Source organism: Scyliorhinus canicula, chromosome 22, assembly GCF_902713615.1.
Source record: "Scyliorhinus canicula chromosome 22, sScyCan1.1, whole genome shotgun sequence".
Taxonomy (NCBI): Eukaryota; Metazoa; Chordata; class Chondrichthyes; order Carcharhiniformes; family Scyliorhinidae; genus Scyliorhinus; species Scyliorhinus canicula.
Genome location: NC_052167.1, coordinates 11,919,964 through 11,942,510, shown reverse-complemented (window position 1 = coordinate 11,942,510; position 22,547 = coordinate 11,919,964). Strand labels below are relative to the sequence as shown.

The window sequence follows — 22,547 nt, the reverse complement described above, 5'->3', positions numbered from 1 at the left end:
GAAAAAAAACTCTCCTAATCTGTTTTCTTGGCTTTTCAAAGAATAACTGCAGGGAAGTCTTGTGTGGCACAGCAGGTAGAGTTTCAACCAGAAGCTGTGGTTCGGGTTGGTACTCCAGGACCCGATGGCCCAGGAAGATGTATTAATCACGCGCCCGGCATTGTTCCAACACATGCTAATGACAGCCAGTACAGGTGACACACATTCTCATGTCTTTGTGAAGCCTTTTGATATTTTTCTTTATTAAATATCTCATGCATAAAACAACCTGCCGCATTTAAAAAATAAAATAAAATGCCTGAAAATGTTTATTTCCTACAACCACAGCAAGGTTATTCATCTTGGAGGAGTTGAGAGAGTATGGACAGCAGAAAAATCTGTTGAGGTTCTGAAACTTGATCTATAATAGATGCTATCAGTATTTAAAAGCTGTGATCACTTATTTGATAAATGTGGATGGTGCTTTCTAAAAATTCATCAATTAATGTAATGGAGCTCATCTTTTTTAAGATTAAACAACAATACTAAAGCTAAGAGCGTGCAGCTTGATTCTCATCATCAAGCCCCTGAACCCACCTATTTTCGAAATGCAAACTGAAGCCAACAAAAAAAGTTTCAAGATGAATACTAAGCTATATGAATTCACGCTACTCAGGGTTAAACTGACGCTCTTAGGGTTGAACTGACGCTCGTCAAATACTTAAAACAAAAGAGTGAAACCACAGCATTGTTAAAGCGTATCATTTTTTCCCCCCGGTTTCAGTGTAGCACACTACAGAAAGCTCTAATTTTCTTTGTAAAAGTCTTGGCTTGTCCTTGTGGTCAATCTGCAACTTATCAATTTCGCAAGTGCCATGTTCTCGGTTAAAACGCTAAGGCAAGCAGAAATTATATATCTGGCTGGAATAGATACTACCAGTCTCACACTGGTAGTTTTGGAATAAATGCACCCTTACCGACAGGTTGGTTCAGGGACTAGAGCCCATCTATCTATGAGAAGACAGAGAGCATCTGTATATGAAAGACAGGAAGTGAAGGAAACTGTTTTTGAACACTTTGGTGTGCCTTCAACAAGAATTATATTAAGACATTACTCTGCTGTCCTCTAACCATGTTATATTAATTGAATTGGATAATTTACTCTTAAGAATCACCAGATGATGCTCATTACTGCCATAATTTATGTTGTTTACCATAATGCGTCTTTTATAATCACTTTATAATACTAAATCAAATTGAAAGTCATTCTGAACATGACATGTTTAATTACCTATTTTTAGGCAACCAGGAACGGAAATTTCTTATGAATGGAATACTCATACTTATTTCTTTGTTCCTCATTCAAAGCAGAACTTTCTTTGGTTCTTCTGGAATATCACAAAGAGGTCTTTTCTTCACGATTACAAACTATTTGTGCACAAACTATACTTTAACACAGATCAATAAGTATTTTCCTTCACCACTTGGCCTTATTAGTGCAATGTTATTCCAACAATGATGAGTGTTTTTATAAAAGAGGTGAAGTGTGCTGCAATACAACAGGGTTGTATCACCAAATGTACTGTAACAGAAGCTTCAGTCAAAAACAACGAATCTCACATCATCTTCTGAACAGTACAAGAAGTTTGATATTTTTGCGGATTATGTGCTTTGAAAAGCACGTTTGTATGTTTGAACTGATTTTAAATAAAGCACAGCACATTATTGCTGCCAACTTCTGCAATTACCACTTGTTGCTCCAAAAAGCACTTCAGAAGGGGTAAGAAAACAGGCTGTTTTCCATCAGTGCATTTCATTCCTATGTTTCCATTCAATGCTAAGGATTGCGCAGTGCTGGTCTTACTATGGTTACTGCTGTGTTCAAAACTGTGCTAACTTTTTTAAATATTTGCAATCAAATCAGCAGCAGAGAGCTCTAGTTGTAGAGTTGATTGCAGCAGAAGACAGCGTCATTGGATGGCTTTCTCCCTTTTGATCCTTTGGTTTAAATTGTTTAAACTCTGAATTAAGATTGTTTAGGGCAGCATGGTGGCAAGCATTGCTGCCTCACAGCACCAGGGACCCAGGTTCAATTCCAGCCTTGGGCGACTTTCTGTGTGGAGTTTGCACATTCTCCCCATGTCTGCATGATTTCCTGATTAATTCTCGATTAATAAAGGGATCAGGGGTTATGGGGAGAAGGCAGGATAATGGGGATGAGAAAGTATCAGCCATGATTGAATGGCGGAGCAGACTCGATGGGCCGAGTGGCCTAATTCTGCTCCTATGTCTTATGGGATAGGGCAGTTAGGTGGATTTGGGTGGGGATGCTCTTTTGGAGGGTTGGTGCAGGCTCGATGGACCAAATGGCCTCCTTCTGCTCTGTAGGGATTCTATGATCACAAGAATATGGATAGAATAGCGCAATGCATCTGCGAGCATACTGAAAAACATGCACTGTAAAAAGAAATATTGATTGAATTGTTCAAAAAGGCCAGTGGGTCTCTCGTGGCATTCTGTACTGTCATTTGGAGGGCAAACTATTTCAGAATTATGGAAACATATAGCAAGCACATGCAGCGCCCAACAAATTAATCAGGGAGCTTGTCTTGATTTGGCTCTTTTCTTTTCCAGAAAAGACTTGGAAATAATCTATTTTAAAATGTGATTTAAAAAAAAACAAGTTGCTTTCCTAAAAGGGAATTGGTTTCTCAACATGGCCCTGCATATAATCGTGTGTTTGGTGCAGCTAAAAGTAAAAAGGGAAGTTGTTTCTTTCCGAGGCCCATAACAATGGACAATTCAGTAGCCATTTATGGCTATTCAAAAATACACGTTGTCCCTTGATGTTAGTTTGATTCCTCTTTTATTGTTGTGAATCCTTTGAAAGAATTAGGACAGAGGCACCAAGAGCCATCAAGCAGCAAAAAGTTGAAAAAGCAACGAGTTGCTGTCATGATGGCAGGGTAGAATAGAGAGATTGTCCTTTTATGTTGAACAGCACTTGCATGTTCTTTATTTTTGCAACAGCAGAGATTGCATCAAGTCACTCTAATCAAGTCACATTGTTCTGTGCTTTTCATCTACCCTGGAATAAAAGCATCTTACAATTTAAACCAAATATTGCTTCAGCCAGCGCCCACTCATCTGAAGAGGGACCAGAATGAAGTACAGAACACATGCAGTATAAGGAATTCCAGTCCCACCCACAAGGTTGTTCAGGGTTACAACTCGGTTTCAGGTGGGTGTCAAATTTCATAAAAAGCTGGCATCAGACCATTTGGGAGAGAAATTGACAGTGTGCCAGAGGTGATAGCTACAGTAGACCCAAATTCCATCAGATATCTAGGTCTTAACAACACTTGCTTAATGGCCTTAAAAGTACTCCTTTGAAGAAAGTGGTTGACAGCTCAGGTGAAATGTGAAAAAAAAAGAAATGAAATGAAAATGGTTTATTGTCACAAGTAGGCTTCGAATGAAGTTAGTGTGAAAAGCCCCTAGTCACCACATTCCGGCACCTGTTCGGGGAGGCTGGCACGGGAATTGAACCGTGCTGCTGGCCTGCCTTGGTCTGCTTTAAAAGCCAGCTATTTAGCCCTGTGCTAAACCAGCCCCAAATGTGCTCAACTTGGCAAGTGATGTTAAGTTTGAATCAGAAGGAAAATCTCGCCTTCCACCAAAACAATGGGTTGGATTTCACCGCTGAATCTCTGGGCTGCTGTAGGGAAGCTGCCTTCACTGAGGTGATGGCCTCCACTTGCATTGGGGGGGGGGGGTGTCCCCAGCAGCAGGAATGTGTTGAGAAGATGCCCCAACAATGATCCCTCCTATTTCCCCCAGCCCTCCAACCGACTCTGCAAACATGCTCACTCCTTGTGCGGGAATTTTGCAAAGACACAGCCTGAGGTCAAAGGCTAATTGCTGCGACATCCCAAGTGTTGAAATGAAGGGCGCAATAAGCATGTCAAGCCTTTTGCAATTTAGCTGTTGTTGGTGGCCAGTATTTTTCAGTATGTAGTACCTTTAAATATTTTGTTTCTCAGAGAACAAGGCTTACGTGAAAATTTTCAGGCTATTGCCTACCTCAACAGCATAGCAGGAACAATGCAAAACTGACTATATACTTACAACAAGTTTATGCTCTTAAGACTTTAGAAAAAAATCCTACAACCTTTTACATGAATCATGCACCAATATAAAAAAACTACGAAAGCTAGCTAATCCCTGAAGATCTTCAAGGTTGCAAACTATTCCAAAATAACACTACAAAAATGTTTGCTGGATAACAGAATGACCTACCTCACCAAAATCAATCAATCTCCAAACATTATCTACCCCTCCAATCGTCCCCTCATGTGCAAGCCACGTAAAAAACAGCTTCTATCCTGCCAAATCTTATTAGCAATCCAGCATGCAGCTCAACTGCACAGTAAAGCGACTGAGCCAACAGAACACTGGTCATCTCCAGATTTATCATGAAACATTAAATGAGTAAATACGCAGACCACCATCTTGGATTACACAATATTTCACCAGTTCGATGGAATCAAGTAATAGAACAAAGAAATTACAGCACAGGAACAGGCCCTTCGGCCCCCCCCCAGCTTGCGCCGATCCAGATCCTTTATCTAAACCTGTCGCTTATTTTCCAAGGATCTACTTCCCTCTGTTCCCCACCCATTCTGCTCCATCTACGCCTCCAAACTACACGAGTCCCATTCAATGTTGGGGAAGTTAAAATCTCCCATCACAACCACCCTATTGCTCCTACATTGTTCTATAATCTGTCTACATGTTTGTACCTCTACTTCACGCTCGCTTTTGGGAGGCCTATAGTAAAGTCCCAACAATGTTACTGCACCCTTCCTATTTATTAGCTCTATCCATATTGCCTCCGTGCTCGAATCCTCCATCGTACCCTCCTTAATCAGCTGTGATATCATCTCTGACCAGTAATGCAACTCCTCCACCCCTTTTACCTCCCTCTCTATCCCTCCTGAAGCATCTATACCCTGGGATATTTAGTTGCCAGTCTTGCCCATCCCTCAACCAAGTCTCAGTAATACCAATAACATCATATTCCCAGGTACTAATCCAAGCCCTAAATTCATCTGCCTTACCTGCTACACTTCTCGCATTAAAACAAATGCACCTCAGACCACCTGTCCCTTTGCGATCGTCATCACTTCCCTGTCTACTCTTTCCCTTAGTCACATTGAGTTTATTATCCAGTACCTTACTGGCTTTAGTTGCTGCTTCTTTACTGACCTCTAACTTCATAATCTGGTTCCCATCCCCGTGCCACATTAGTTTAAAACCTCCCCAACAGTGTTAGCAAAAGCACCCCCGAGGACATTGGTTCCAGTCCTGCCTAGGTGTAGACCATCCGATTTGTAATGGTCCCACCGCCCCAGAACCGGTTCCAATGTCCCAAAAATCTGAACCCCCTCCCTCCTGCACTATCTCTCAAGCCACGTATTAATTCTGACTATTCTTAAATTTCTACTCTGACTGTTGCGTGGCACTGGTAGCAATCCTGAGATTACTACCTTTGAGGTCCTACTTTTTAAACTCATCTCCTAACTCCCTAAATTCTGATTGTAGGACCTCATCCCGTATTTTACCTATATCGTTGGTGCCTGAATGCACCACAAAAACTGGCTGTTCACCCTCCCCCTTCAGTATGTCCTGCAGCCGATCTGAGACATCCCTGACCCGTGCACCTGGGAGGCAACATACCATTCGGGAGTCTCGTTTTCGACCACAGAAATGCCTGTCTACTCCCCTTACGATTGAATCCCCTATGACTATAGCCCTGTCAGTATTTTTCCCGCCCTTCTGTGCAGCAGAGCCAGCCACGGTGCCATGAGCCTGGCTACTACTGCCTTCCCCTGGTGAGTCATCTCCTCCAACAGTATCCAAAACCTGTTTTGGAGGGAGGTGACCGTAGGGAACACCTGCACTGCGTTCCTGCTCTTTCTCTGCCTTTTGGTCACCCATTCCCTGTCTCCTTCACCAATCCTAATCTGCGGTGTGACCAACTCACTGAACGTGCGATCCACGACCTCCTCAGCATCGTGGATGCTGCAAAGTGAGTCCATCCGCAGCTCCAGAGCCGTCATGCGGTATAACAGGAGCTCCAGCTGGACACACTTCCTGCACATGAAGGAGTCAGGGGCATCGGCCACGTCCCTGAACTCCCACATTGAGCACGAGGAGCATAACACGGGTCTGGGATCTCCTGCTATTTTTACCCTTTACCCTGACTACAAATATAATATCAAGTAATTAATAAGTGAAAGGAATAAAGATTTTACTTACCAAGATTTTAATCACCAAGGACTCTGCCTGCTCCATTTGCTTTGACCTATGCTATTTACACGCATTCTCAACAATATAAGTTTCCTCGTCAGCCATTCTCTTTCTATACCTGTCCCCTCCCCTAGTTTCCCCACAGTACACAATTGCTTAAGCAAAGACAAATGACTCCCAAGATCATTTTCCTGATATTCACAGATAAATTTTAAATCTAACTACGTGGCCCTGGAGTTGGATAACTACAGAGGAATAGTTAGCTACTACAACCCAAGAACACCTCCCTTCCTCTCGTGAAGCATATGACTTCCAAGTTTGCCAAGGTAGTGTGAATGACTCGTGCAAATGAAAAATACTTCAAATGTTGGAAATATGAAATTAAACAAATTGCTGGAAATACTCAGCCGGTCAGGCAGCACCTGTGGAGAAAGTTGATGTTTCAGGTCGATGACATTTCATTAAGTGATCTGCCCACGCAGAGTGCTATAACATGGATGACTGCAATTTTACACATCAAACAATCAGTAACGTAGCTTCAAATATTACTGAAGCACAATTAAAGGTGAAATTTTTAAACTGAAAGCACCCAACAAATTAACATAATGCTGATTCTCACTGAGAAATGGCATTGCAAAACCTATGCAGTATGCAATTAAACTACAGCAGTATGCATTGGAGTCATATTTTGTACTTACTTCTTAAAGTTTATGTCCGGGAAGTTAGAGTACTCGGGTTTTACTTTGTTATTGCGTCGAGGAAATGTGCAAAAGAAGGCATTGGCCAGGAGGCATGCTATTTGTTCTTGTGACATTGTGATGGAGTGATTCATCTTCTGTTTCAGCAGCGGTATCGGCTGGCATGGAAGGAGGCAAGGCAAAGGTAATTAGTTTAGCAATTTAGCAAACAGAGAAGCAAAATTACATTTACCAAATTATAGTATATATAGCAAGTTAGGACTACTGCTATGCTCTACAAGCAGCCTTGTGGCACTAATCTCATTTATCTCAATTGATCGGAACATGTTATTATTTGAGATATTACTGATTCCCAATGTTGTAAAAAAAATCTCAAAGCAACCTCAAGGAAAAAAATAGATCGACTCCCTCTCAATATTTTGAACAAGGGACTCAATAGAGCCTGGATACTTTTATCTGGAATAAGGGAGGGGGCATTTCTTGTTTTACTCAATTTGCATTGACTCACAGTCTTTTAAAAATGTTTTAAATTATAACGATGCCCGTAATCAATCAGAAAAACTCCATTTTATCCAGATTGATTTTGTGTCACAATGCTGGACTGTGCATTTGTGCTGAGTTTTACACGGACCTCCTACTTAAACAGAAATATTACCTTTTAAGCAGAATTTTTGTTTCCATTTCTATATTTTGAAGTGGAGCTTTTTAAGATGAACCATGAAGAATTTAGAATTATATAATCATGAAATGGTGACACACAGGAGGCCATTTGATCCATTGTGTACTGTCCCACTCCCCCATCATTTCCATGTAACCCTGAAAATTTCAGATAATTACCCAATACCCTTTTAAAAGGTAGGATTGAATTTACCTCCACCACACTCTCAAGCAATGCATTACAGATCCCAAAGACTCGCAGCATAAAAAGTCTTCCATGTCACCTCTGCTTCTTTTGACATTCACCTTCAATTGGTGTCTTCTGGTTCCAGGCCCTTCTGTCATTGGGAACAATTTCTCTCTTTCTACACCCCTTATGATTTTGAACACCTCTTTGCTCCAGAACATGTCTGGAGGGCAGCAAACTACATATTGCCCATTGGTATTCCAGCCCTTCAACTCTACGTAGTCTACATCAACAAGAACTTGCAATGATATAGCACCTTTAACATAGGAAAACATCCTGAGCACTTTACTAAAGTCTTATCACACAAAATTGGACACAGAGTGAAAGAACGGATCGATCAGTTGCAGATAGGTTTTTCTGAACATCTTGAAATGGTACGACAGCAAGGAGAGGTAAGTTTATTGAAAGAACAAAATCGCCACTGAGCATTTTTTTTTTACATAAGCAGATTTAAAACCACACTTCAGAACTATTTCGCTTTTTTACAAATAATTAGATTTTTGTCGAAATGATCTGGATCTTGTTTTCCACTTCTATTAGAGGTTTAGCTGGGTGACGGATCTAACAAAACATACATTTTTTCCCAGGGGAGGGATGGCAATTTATGTAATAGACTATCTTTTTACTTTGAAATTGGGATCGACAATGTTTCCTGTCTGTATGACATGCACTTTGTCAGCTAAACAATTCCGGTTCCTTTGAGACTACCAATGAGCATGCACCCTCAGAGAAACCATGAGGGTTGACAGTACACAGTGTTCTATTTTGCAGTGACAGACTATTGTGGTGGACTTCTTGCAACTAACCACAGGGAGACTCAGGGACAGGTGACAATTGTTTATTCATGATTTAAGCATGGAGGGCACTACCACGGAGAAACCTCTGGAGCAGCACACTCCTAATACAGCTCTCACAGGGAGAGAACCCGAATACAGCACCCTCTAAGTCACAGATGCCTGTTAATCAGTTAGTCGGGAGGGGGGGGGGGGGGGGGGGGGGGGGGGTGTGGTTTTAAAAATGCTAGGATCCCAAAGAAGGTCCTACAAAAAACAAAATCCAGGGGGGGGGGGGGGCTAGCCCTCCCGAATCTACAATTCTACCACTGGGCGGCAACAGCCGAGCGAGTAAGGGGATGGATCCCAGGAGCCAGAAGTCGAGTGGGTGCGTGCGGAGGAGGCCTCCTGCATGGGGACCTCCCTCCGGGCCCTCGCCACGGCAGCACTCCCATCCCCACCCAAAAAACACTCCAGCAGCCCAGTGGCGACAGCCACCCTCCAATCCTGGAACCAACTGCGGCAGCAATTTGGCCTGGCCAAAATGTCGGACAAGGCTCCCATCTGCAACCACCATAGGTTCACACCAGCACTGACTGACGCCACCTTCAAAAGGTGGAGGCAGGACGGGGGGGACACTGACAGTCAGGGACCTATACACGGACGACAGGATCGCAACACTGAACGAACTGACAGAGAAATTTCGGCTAGCCGGGGGGAACGAGCTACGGTACCTGCAGCTCAAAAACTTCTTACGAAAGGAGACAAGGACGTACCCACAACCGCCACGACAGACACTACTGGAAGACCTACTGGACGCAAGTATCCTAGAGAAAGGGAACTGTAGCGACATGTATGACCAACTGATAGAAAGGGACGACACCGTACTGGACGCAACAAGAATGAAATGGGAGGACGACCTGGGGATTGAGCTAGGGTGGGGACTCTGGAGCGAAGCACTGCATAGGGTCAACTCCACCTCCACGTGCGCAAGGCTCAGCCTGACGCAACTAAAAGTGGTACATAGAGCCCACTTAACAAGAAACCGTATGAGTAGGTTCTTCCCGGAGGTGGAGGACAGATGTGAACGGTGCCAAAGAGGCCCAGCCAACCACGCCCACATGTTCTGGTCTTGTCCCAGACTTGTGGAGTACTGGACAGCCTTCTTCGAGGCTATGTCTAAAGTGGTGGGTGTGAGGGTGGAGCCATGCCCGATAGTGGCGGTCTTCGGGGTTTCAGACCAGCCAGATCTATTCCTGGGGAGGAGGGCGGACGCCCTTGCCTTTGCCTCCCTGATTGCCCGCCGTAGAATCCTGTTTGGCTGGCGGTCAGCAGCACCGCCCAGAGCTGCAGACTGGCTGTCCGACCTCTCGGAATCTCTCCAAATGGAGAAAATCAAATTCGCCATCCGAGGGTCAGACGACGGCTTCCACAGAACGTGGGAGCCATTCATGCAATTGTTCCGGGACCTGTTTGTGGCCAACGAACAAGAGGAAGAATAGTCAGGTGGCCAAGAATCAGGGGAAAATGGACGGGAATCGGGGGAAGGTAGCCGGGGGGGGGGGGGGGAGAAAGAAGGGGCGCTACGGGTTCGTTATGGGGGTTTGATGGCAAGCTAAGGCCCAAAACCAAACTGTAAATAAATGCCTATAAACATGTGCCTCGGCCATATTGGGGAATGTAAAATATGTATGCCGGCTAAAGGGGGCGGCCACAGTTGTTATTATGAAGATGCTTACCTGTAAATATACATGTTAATTTTTGCGTGTTTTTTTTCTAATAATTTGTAATTTGTTGGATATAAAATATGAAAACTCAATAAAAAACATTTTTTTTTAAAAATCAGTTAGTCAGTACACAGAACATTGTTTAAAATTCCTATCTTGTCTCCATATGTTTGTTAAACCTTCACCTGAAGCAGGACAGCTATCTGCTCCTAGCTAAACACCATCTGTTGTGATGTGAACGACCAAGGCATTGCTGAAGGGTTGTTGCAGATCTCAGATCTGTGAGATTCACTTGGGCTTTAAGCATTTGACTAGCATGTGATTGTACTCTAAGTTTTACTAAATCCATTCATTTACCCTTACAGCGACATTCTCTGAGCAATAAAGGGTCATCACTGGGCACAAATGCAATATTATGATCTGAATGTATCCCGTTCACCAAAGATTTGTACAAATGGCAAGTCTTGCACGGTAGAAAACTCGCGAAATTTGCCCATTTTATTGCTATTTATTGCAAATTTACAATTATTTTGCCATGCTGTAAAAATGAACAAACATCAACATCTTTACACCTTTGATGGTTTAAGTAAGAGTTATTCTTTATTCATTCATGGGATGTGGGCGTTACTGGGTAGGCTAGCATTTACTGCCCATCCCTAACTGCCATAGAGAAGGTGGTGGTGAGCTGCCTTCTTAAAATGCTGCAGTCCATGTGGTGTATGTACAACCACAGTCCTGACAAATGCTCAAAAATGTTAAATATTTTGTGACAAAGGAGAAAACAGACTCTACAATACAATTACACATCATGATGTGGAACAAAAGTGTCATCATCTCATGGTTTAATTAGCAATTGAAAACTGGAGCACCCAAAATTTCCTGTGCACTTTTGTTTCCAGTGTCTTGTAAAGGTTTTATGTGGATATCCAGCTTCAAATTGCTTAGTATTCTGGCAGACTTCTTTCAGAACCAGTTGGAATCAAACGACGGACCAATTTCAAGATTTGTTTTTCAGCTACTAATATTTCCAGTGCAGAGACACATGATTACACAATTACTTAAAACTGGTCTAAACTGGGATGGGGCTAGAATGTTTCAGGTTCCAAGTATAAATAATGGAGCGCCTAATGAATTGGATTTAAAAATAATTTAGATCAGGTTGGTATACTTGCTTTTTATACTTTTATAATAGCTACTTACATCATTAGTTTTAAACTGTGCCTTCATAGATCATAGAATTTACAGTGCAAGAGGCCATTCAGCCCATCGAGTCTACACCGGCCAATGGAAAGATCACCCTATCTAAGCTCACATCTCTACCCTATCCCCACCACCCAGTTACCCAATCTAACTTTTTTGGACACTAAGGGCAATTTAGCATGGCCAATCCACCTAAGCTGCATATCTTTGGACTGTGGGAGCAAACTGGAGCACCCGGAGGAAACCCATGCAGTCACGGGGAGAACATGGAGACTCTGCACATGGGACCCAAACCGAGAATTGAACCTGGGTCCATGGAGCTGTGAAGCAACTGTGCTAACCACTATGCTGCCGTGCCACCTTCTTTCATTAACTTCAAGCCATAGAAAGTGTGTATATATAAACTTTAAAAAACTACTTCTGTCTGATAAGATTATCAACTACATCTAAGATTATCAACTACAGCTAACAATATTGCCAGCACACAAAAGGTCAGGTTGATTTGGGGCCACTGCTATTTCTCATTTTTATAAATGACCTGGAGGAGGGCGTAGAAGGATGGGCGAGTAAATGTGCAGATGACACTAAAGTCGGTCGAGTTGTGGACAGTGCGGAAGGATGTTGCAGGTTACAGAAGGACATAGATAAGCTACAGAGCTGGGCTGAGAGGTGGCAAGTGGAGTTTAATGCAGAAAAGTGTGAGGTGATTCATTTTGGAAGGAGTAACAGGAAGACAGAGTACTGGGCTAATGGTAAGATTCTTGGTAATGTGGATGAACAGAGAGATCTAGGTGTCCATGTACATAGATCCCTGAAAGTTGCCACCCAGGTTGATAGGGTTGTTAAGAAGGCTTACGGTGTGTTAGCTTTTATTGGTAGAGGGATTGAGTTTCGGAGCCATGAGGTCATGTTGCAGCTGTACAAAACTCTGGTGTGGCCGCATTTGGAGTATTGCGTGCAGTTCTGGTCGCCGAATCATAGGAAGGATGTGGAAGCACTGGAAAGGGTGCAGAGGAGATTTACCAGGATGTTGCTTGGTATGGAGGGAAAGTTTTATGAGGAAAGGCTGAGGGACTTGAGGCTGTTTCCGTTAGAGAAGAAGAAGGTTAAGAGGTGACTTAATTGAGGCATACAAGATGATCATAGGATTAGATAGGGTGGACAGTGAGAGCCTTTTCCCTCAGGTGGTGATGGCTAGCACGAGGGAACATAGCTTTAAATTGAGGAGAGATAGTTATAGGACAGATGTTGACAAATGTGAGGTTATCCATTTTGGTAGGAATAACAGCAAACGGGATTATTATTTAAACGATAAAGTATTAAAGCATGCCGCTGTGCAGAGAGACCTGGGTGTGCTCGTGCATGAGTCACAGAAAGTTGGTTTACAGGTGCAACAGGTAATTAAGAAGGCAAATGGAATTTTGTCCTTCATTGCTAGAGGGATGGAGTTTAAGACTAGGGAGGTTATGTTGCAATTGTATAAGGTGTTAGTGAGGCCACACCTGGAGTATTGTGTTCAGTTTTGGTCTCCTTACTTGAGAAAGGACATACTGGCACTGGAGGGTGTGCAGAGGAGATTCACTATGTTAATCCCAGAGCTGAAGGGGTTGGATTATGAGGAGAGATTGAGTAGACTGGGACTGTACTCGTTGGAATTTAGAAGAATATGGGGGGATCTTATAGAAACATTTAAAATTATGAAGGGAATAGATAGGATAGATGCGGGCAGGTTGTTTCCACTGGTGGGTGAAAGCAGAACTAGGGGACATAGCCTCAAAATAAAGGGAAGTAGATTTAGGACTGAGTTTAGGAGGAACTTCTTCACCCAAAGGGTTGTGAATCTATGGAATTCCTTGCCCAGTGAAGCAGTTGAGGCTCCTTCATTACATGTTTTTAAAGTAAAGATAGATAGTTTTTTGAAGAATAAAGGGATTAAGGGTTATGGTGTTCGGGCCGGAAAGTGGAGCGGAGTCCACAAAAGATCAGCCATGATCTCATTGAATGGCGGAGCAGGCTCGAGGGGCCAGATGGCCTACTCCTGCTCCTAGTTCTTATGTTCTTATGACAGATGCCAGAGGTAGGTTCTTTACTGAGAGTAGTAAGGGCGTGCAATGCCCTGCCTGCAACAGCAGTGGACTCGCCAACATTAAGGGCATTTAAATGGCCATTGGATAAATATATGGATGATAAGGGAATAGTGTAGATGGGCTTTAGAAGGGTTTCACAGGTCGGCGTAATATCGAGGGCTAAAGGGCCTGTACTGCGCTGTAACGTCCTATGTTCTAATGCATGCAAAAATTAAACTAAACTGGAGTAAATACTAATTATAATTAATTGAACTTGTATTTATATCCTATGAGGATGCTTAACATGTCAAAATAATTTATTTTCATGCCGCAGTATGGATCAGATGACTGCTCATGAATCACTAAATGTATGTACTTTATACAAATACAGAGTATGTTGCCTACTGAAAACTTGGTAACATTTATCACAGTAAGCCAGTTATAAACAACGTCTAATCTAATACGAGTACTTGGTCTTTTCAATTCTATTATACAATAGGTCCCATTAAGCCATTGAAAATATCATTAAAGAGTAAATAATAACTCAGTCAGAAGGGTGGTTAGATGTAGGGCACTAACATTTCATATACACATTTGATTAAAATTCAATTACCGGTGGTGGGAGAAACAGAGAAAGATTTCAGAAATATTAGGTCTCCGTCAAAAACAATTTGACAACCAAATTCACCGTCAACCGGGTGGGACCCAGTTCATAGTTCTGAGCTTACCAAACCCATGCCAACTTCCCTTCGTCTACAAACACTGCTGGAGGGAATTTTAAAAAGTTAATATAGGAAGAAAAGAGAGATTATAAGCAATGATTAAGAGGCAACATTTAACTGAGCTCCAAGACATTTCACAAACATAAAACATGGCAGCAGGTAGGTAGGAAAGAATGTTGTCATTTGTTGTGTGTGGAATTGAATACAAAAGTAAAGAGGTAATGCTTCAGTTGCACAGGACACTCTTCAGGTTACATCTGGAGTACTGTGTACAGTATTGGTCACCGTATTTAAAGAAGGATATAAAATCATTGGAAGCAGTTCAGAGAAGGATTACCAGACTGATATCTGGAATGGGTGGGTTGTCTTGAGGAAAGGATGGACAGGCGAAGCTTGTATTTGCTGGAGTTTAGAAGAGTAAGAGACAACTTAACTTAAACATACAAGATCCTGAGGTGTCTTGACAGGGTGGATGAGGAGAGGGTATTTCCTCTTGTGGGAGATCTAAAACGCAAGGTCACTGTTTACGAATAAGGGGTCACCCATTTAAAACAGAGGCGAGGCCAAATTTTCTCTCAGAGGGTCGTGAGTCTTTGGATCTCTCCCTGAAAAGGTGGTCGAAGGAGTCTTTGAATATTTTTTCAAGCAGAGATGGTTACATTCTTGGTGACCGCCAGTTTAATATTGTTTTTAATATAAGTTTATAGTACCCAATTATTATTTTTTTCCAATCAAGGGGCAATTTAGCGTGGCCAATCCACCTACCCTGCACATCTTAGGGTTGTGGGGGTGAAACCCACGCAGACACGGGGAGAATGTGCAAACTCCACACAGACAGTGACCCAGGGCTGGGATTCGAACCCGGGTCCTCAGCGCCGCTGTCCCAGTGCTAACCACTGCGCCACGTGCCACCCTGCAAGTTTAAAATATAACCATTTATAAAACCTCACATTCCTAACAGCTCCCAGATGGGATTTGGAAACCAACCATCTGTCCACAGTTATCACAAGTGCCTTTGCCCTCAGGTGCCAATATCTTGCAACTTCTTCCCAGTAAAACAAACTGATTCCCCCCCACCCCCTTGAACTTCAGCAAACAAGCCATCCAAGCTAGTTCTGGGATAGAATCTAGAACAGGTCACACAACGCCCTCTATTCTTCCAATTTGCCTTAAAATAAAGACAATCCCAAAATATAACCATCTTATAAACTTTGTATTTGTAACAACTCTCACGTCTACATTAAGTCCATCTCCAACAGATTCCATCAGCTCTGAATAATAGTAACATCTTTACTGATCCACATTTAGCCATTCTTATTGAACTGCACAAGCACAAAAGCAGCCCTTGTTACCTTAAATGTGGATTCTACCATTTATTTCACAAACAGCTTCACGATCATGCTAAATAAATATAGCACCTTAAATGAAAGGCACTGCCCATCGAAATGATAAAAGTTAATCTGTGGTGTAGTGTATTGTCACTGGACTAGAGACCCAGGGTAATGCTCTGGGGACCTGAGTTTGAAATCCCATCAGGGCAGATGGTGGAATTTGAATTCAATAAAAATCTGGAATTGAAAGTTTAACAACGACCATGAAACCATTGTCAATCGTCATTAAAAACCCATCTGGTTCACCAATGTCCTTTAGGGAAGGAAACCAGCCATCCTTACCTTGTCTGGCCTATATGTGACTCCAGACCCACAGCAATGTGGTTGACTCTGAAAAGCCCTCAGGGATGGGCAAGAAATGATGGCCCAGCCAGCGATGTCCCATGAACGAATAAAGAAACAAAAAGATCTGGCACTACAATTCAGAAACCCAAGGGGTGAGAAGTGGGGGATTGCTTGCATCTGTGTTTTGGGTGCTAAAAGTATCTGGAGTGCTCCAAAACAGCAACAGTGACACATTTGTGGGGCAAATCATCGCCAGACATTATATTGCTGTGAGCATTAGGAACAAAACAAAGTGAGAAGCATCGGAGCTTCAGTAAGGATGTCCACAGTAAAATCTGCCACCTGCTACAGTAATAACTGCAAATTTAGAGCAGGGCAAAGACAGCATTTTTTGCAGCAGTGAACATAATTCGGCAATTAACGTTTACGCACCTGGCTCCATCAAGGTTCTACTTGGGGATATTGGCAACATCATGCTGCCCCTGTTGTGCAAGGGAACTCCTGAGAGTCCTTACCCAATGAGAGCTAACTACATTTTATTCCTTCTTTATAGAGTTAAGCAGGTGAAGTACGCATGTGGCTTCTCATTGAACCAGACCATCGACCTTTGGCAGCTGTTTAAAGGAATCGGTGGATAGTGATGGACTTTCTTCATTCAGTAAGATCAACTGAATGTCGAGAGATAAATGTAATGATTATAACGTTGGCAATCCGAGAGACTGGGAAATATGACTGAACCAGAGCCACAAGTAGAGGAGGGAGATAGAGAATTTAGTGACAGGTGAATGACAACAATCTCTCCCTCAATATCAATAAAATAATGGAGCTGTTCATCGATTCCAGGAAGCGAAGTGTTGTCCATGCCCCTGTCTGCGTCAATGGTGCTGAGGTGGAGATGGTTGACAGCTTCAAATTCTATAAACATCACCAACAATCGTGCATCCACATCGACGCTGCGGCCAAGAAAGCACAACACGCCTATACTTCCTCAGGAAATGAAGGAAATTCGGCATGTCCACAATGACTCTTACCAATTTCTATAGATGTACCCTAGAAAGTATCCTATCTGGCTGCATCACAGCCTGGTATGGCAACTGCTCGGCCCAAGACCGTAAGAAAGCAGAGTCGTGAACACAACCCAGTCCATCACTCAAAAATGCCTCCCATCCATTGACTCTGTTTACACCTCCTGCTGCCATGGGAAAGTGGGCAGCATAATCAAAGACCCCTCCCACACGGGCTATTCTCTCTTCCAACGTGCAGAAGATACAAAAGTTTTGAGAACACGTACAATTGATTCAAAAACAGCTTCTTCCCTGCTGTTACCCGACTCCCGAATGACCCTCCTAGGATCTGAACTGATCTTTCTATGCCTCTTCTGTACAGCTGCAGCACTATATACCATATACTTCACCCACTGTCTATGTTTAAGTATTCTCATTATGTATCCTCATGTATTTATCATATGTTCTATGTTTTCATGTATGGAACGATCTGCCTGGACAGCACACAGAATACTTTGCACTGTACCTCAGTACACGTGACAATAAATCTAAATCTAATCTACGATATATAGATGCTGGCGTCAGAAAGTGGAATATCATTCCATTTCTACGATTGAGCATAAAAAGTTCACCACCTTCAAAAACAAAATTATATTTAAAAACTTGTGTTCCTATTTGACTTGATACAGTTGCAGATTAGTTTAAAACCATTTTCATTGTCTAATGTTTGAAATGTGATGATGTTATACAAACACAAATTTCTAATCCTTTGTGGTTAACTACTTAAAAGTTTCTCATATTAATAATGAACAACATCATTTATTTTTGTTCCTCTTTCTGGCAATGGTCTATTTGACAAATATTACTTCACGCATCGAACGTAATTTTTACTCAAAATTGCAGCATTTGGACAAAATGCTGATTACACATAAAAATAAATTTAATGCAGACAACCTACAGTCAACCCAAGCTATTTAGCAGAAATTAATTTAAGCAATTTTATAAAGCAAAGTGCTGTTCAGTATTTCCTTTTCATCTTCTCCAAGCACGACTCGAAAAGGAAATATCTCTCACCAGGAGCATTCTTCTTCATACGAGGATATGCATCCATAGTACTTCAACTATATGAAATGTGATAATTTTGCATTAAAGATAGCTCAACTTAAAACTTTATGACTACACCCAAGATTATTTGCTATGTAGCATTCTTGGAGACCCTATCTTGTGATATTCTACTTAAACATATGGTACAGTCATTTATCTGTTGCCATACACTGAAACACAATTTATGCCATAAAGGTCAACTGCATTATAATCTACTTAATTGAATATTGAAACCAAGCAGTCTATTTGTCAAATAAAAATAAATTTTGACGATGAAAGGAAATACTTTAATATATACAGCATTTATATCACATTCTCAGGCGTTCCAAAGCACTTTGCTACCAAAGAATTACTTCAGAGTCATAATTATGTTGGCAAACAGCAGCCAATTTATGAATTGTGAATGCCCAATGAATCTGTGGTCGAAGGACAAGTGCTGCCCTGTGCATTAGGAGAACATTTTGTTCCTCTTTGAATAGCATAATGAGCTCTCTTCCTATGTATCTGGACAAGCAGGCTGGACTTATAAATATACATACACACACACATATATATAATATATATATATATATATATATATTTATTGCTGTGTCAGCGATTTTCCCTGATAATTCACATAAATCACCAATCAGTTAAACAGACCCCATCGCTGGGATTTTTTTTAGTGCTAATTATATGCTGGGCAACGGCCCACTCCATTTTAAACATTCACTTGTGAGCACCACGTACTCCCCAGTTCAGGTAAAGCAAAGTTGGATGCAGATGAAAGCTCCCTTTCATCTGCGTCGAGCAATATGCTTCAGCCTAAGTAGAGTTGATCAGTTGAAACGTTAACAGTGGTTTCAGTAATCGGATACCATGCTTAGAGGTCCGTTTGCTGCTTAAATGTATTATACCTGATATACAGAATACCTAGATCATCACCCCCAAGTTAATATCTTCCTGTTGAAGATTATTCCCACTTTAGAGCAGAATGTTTTAATAAATGATTTGTTTACAATCCCAAAAGCCTCTTTCGCTTTCAATAACGATGCCCTTGCATAGCATGCTCTGCTCTTTTTCAGTTGATTCTTAATTTGAAAAGGCAACAGAGCAGTAATGGTTTACAAAAAATTAAACCCAGGCCCAACATTTCGATTACTTTTACTTTATTTAAGCTTTCCCAGGCCTTCAAGAATTAAACCCTCGAGCTTTGCTGAATGTTGCCGCCTACCTGGGTACAAAGAGTTGGCAATCGTACAGCCAGTTCAGCCATTCCAGGCAAAAGGGTCTGCAGAAGGTGCTGCGTTTCAACATCATTTAAAACCTAACAAACAAAAAATAAAAAATTACTAAGTTGTTGCAACAATTGAACCAATGTCCCGAAGCAAAAAGGTTATAACAACAGTTTTTAATTTATATATCCATCATACATATTATAATAAAATTACAATTGAATTACATTAATAAATGATTTATTTGAGGTGTTAAAAGATTTCAGAGCTAACAAAATAATAAAAACTCTATTGTAAGGGTTAAATAAGTATTAGTGAGGTCTACTAATGATCCACTATAGTTCCAAATAATTTTTCAACATTAAGAAACGTTAGGCAGTCATTTCTAAACATTTATTCTGAAGTATGTGTGAAATTACATAAGTAACAGCAGTATACTTGACACCACACTAGTGCGAAATTACATGGATCCCCGAGCTGTCTATTTCCTTTGCTCAACTAAATGACTAGCAAGCATGAAAGAAAATCATTACATTATTTCAGAGTCCTCAACCAAGCTATGGATAAATTTGCAGAGGTCCAATTTTGTTGCCTGTTACCTAGTGCAGACTCTTCGTTGTCAAATGCAGATAGGCAGATCCAATGCTTTGGGTCGTTTGCTCTGGCTACTGCGGAGGTCTTAGTAGCTAAAACCATGATTGCCAGCCCAAAGCATTAGTAAGCTTCTAGCTGCTTATCCATCCCAGAATTATAGTCAGGCCATGGTCGTGAATATAGGCACCACATTTCTTGAAGGAGGTGGAGGAAGTTGCAGATTTGTGCCAACAAGTACGAACATAGGGCCGGTTACAGCTTACAGCTCATCGGTTTCAAATCCGACCTGTTTGAAAGGTGCTGACAAAACAGGAGCTCTTTTTCCAAGGATGCTGGGAAGAAAAGTACTGTGTTTGTTTTCAGAGTTTTCTAACTGCCACATTCAAAAATCAACTCCTTGAAAACTGTACAAAGCAATACTAGCTCATTCCAGCAGAACTGTTTCATGCACGCCAGATACCAATGTATTTTAAACCTCAGCATGGCATAGATACCAAAGCTGAAATTTAAAGTTGTCAAGAGGGCAAGTTCAAACATACATCTTCAGCATAGTTTCACTCAGAAAGCTCCATTCCATCTTGATTTCTACTTGCTTACCAGAAGGAAAGTTCCAGAACAACAGTATTTATATGTCTACAATGCAGAAACATTTCCCAAGGCACTTTACAGGGGACGTAAATAAAAATATAAAGAAAAGGAGTACACACTGGGCCATGGTGGGAGAATTAGAGTGATGATAACAGAGTTTGGTTGTAAAAAAAAATGGCTGTCAAAAAAAGGTTTTTAAAATAAGAAAGTGAAGCTGGGAAAGGGCTTTCAGTGAGCCCGGTCATGGTGAATGAAACATGTAAAGTACTGTTGGGAAAGTAGAGGAATGTGTACAGAAGGACTGAAATGAGAGTCGAGGGGAGAGGTCATGGAGGATTTGAAGTGAGGGCTGGAGTATGTGTGCGGAACATTACTATCAGAGGATAATGCAGAGTTCTGAACCGTCTGGAGTTTGTGGGTTGGAAGACCAATGAGGAAAACGTTAGCAAAATCAAGTTTAGAAGTCACCTGGCAGAGGTGATGGAAAAGGCAAACCATGTTAAGGACATAGGTCTGATGAGGGTGATGGAATCAGAGATATATATATATATATATATATATGTAGAGAGAGAGAGATAATGGGGACTGAATGCATGGACTTCTCTCTCCCAAACGTTCGGGTGAAAGAAATTCTGACTCACTCATAATAGCAAATAGGTGGTTTAGAGATCCAGGGATATTACCAATTTGTAATGGCTTGTAATGTCAGTTGTGACACAATTGGTAGCACAGTCGCCTCTTAGTCATAAGGTTTCAAATTCATTTTTGAGCACAAAAATCAAGGCTGAGACTCTGGTGCAGTACTAATGATGTGCAGGCATTGCTGGAAATGGTGTCTTTCGGTTGAGATTAAACCGAGGTCCCATCTCCCTGCTGGGGTCAAAGATCGCATGACACTACTTCAAAGAAGAGCAGGGAAGATATGAATGGTATCCTGGCCAACATTTAACCCTCAATAAACATCACAAAAACTATCTACTCATCATATTGCTGTTCCTGGGAGCTTGCCGAGAACGTAAACTGGCTGCCACCGTTCCTACATAACAACAGTGACTAAACCATCAAAAAGTACTTCATTGGTTGTTGTTATGGGTCAGGGTTTAGGGAAAGCCAAAGTGTATCATGGAGTTCACCTGACCCACAACTTTTACTAGATTCTGGTTATGGGGAGCACACGGGCCTACTTTACAGGTGTGGTGCAACAGAGAGTTAAACTACTTTTAAATTAAAACAATATTTATTTATGAAACCAGTTAACACTTTATAAACCCACAGTAAACATCTTAACAACTATCAACACCAAACATCCCCACAGCTACAATATTCTATAAGTAACCCGTAATCTTTCCCAAGCAGCATCCATAAGACAAATACCCTCTTCAACACAGACATCAGGTTTAAATTCCCTAATGAGAGCAGTTATCACTTTTAAATTAGCAAGTGATTTGAAGACATTCCTTTCATGCAGAAATAAATCAGAATTACAGCTGGTTTTGCTGGCTGCAGCTCCCAATCTGCTGCGTGCTCAAAAACGAAAGTGAAAGACAGACAGCCCAGCTCCACCCACACTCTGACATAACTGCAGCTATTTGATAAACACCCATTTCTTAAAGGTACTCTCACATGACACTGAACAAGTATACAAATACATATCATAAAAGACCTGAGAAAAGCACCCAGCCAGCCATTGCCAACAACACTGGCAGAATTAGGGAATTAGATAGCTACCACCCTTTATGCTTGGAATGTGCTCATTGTGGCATCAGTGCTGATCGCCACAGAGTGGCTCTGAGGGAATGATGCACGTATTTTCACAAAGTGAGTGGAGCCAACAAGAAGTATCGGAAGCAGTAATACAGAAGCAAAATATTGTGAATGCTTGAAATTGGAAATAACAACCCAGGTTTCTCCCACACTATTCACAGCATTTGCTTTCGGGGGACATGTGAACAATTGGAATGAAATTGCAAATTTTTAATAACAATA

At 41.6% G+C, this 22,547-nt stretch overlaps 1 protein-coding gene across 7 annotated transcripts in view; it reads right to left on the bottom strand.

Moving 5' to 3' along the window:
* The window catches only part of parga (poly (ADP-ribose) glycohydrolase a), a 159,245-nt gene that overhangs the window by 80,887 nt on the left and 55,811 nt on the right, over positions 1–22,547 (bottom strand). For all 7 annotated transcript variants that reach the window (XM_038783247.1, XM_038783246.1, XM_038783245.1 and 4 more), the window contains 2 exons: positions 19,379–19,471; positions 6,990–7,147 (listed from right to left, as the gene is read on the bottom strand). In XM_038783247.1, the coding sequence (XP_038639175.1) occupies positions 6,990–7,147; positions 19,379–19,471 (251 nt within the window). The remainder of the gene's footprint in view (positions 1–6,989; positions 7,148–19,378; positions 19,472–22,547) is intronic.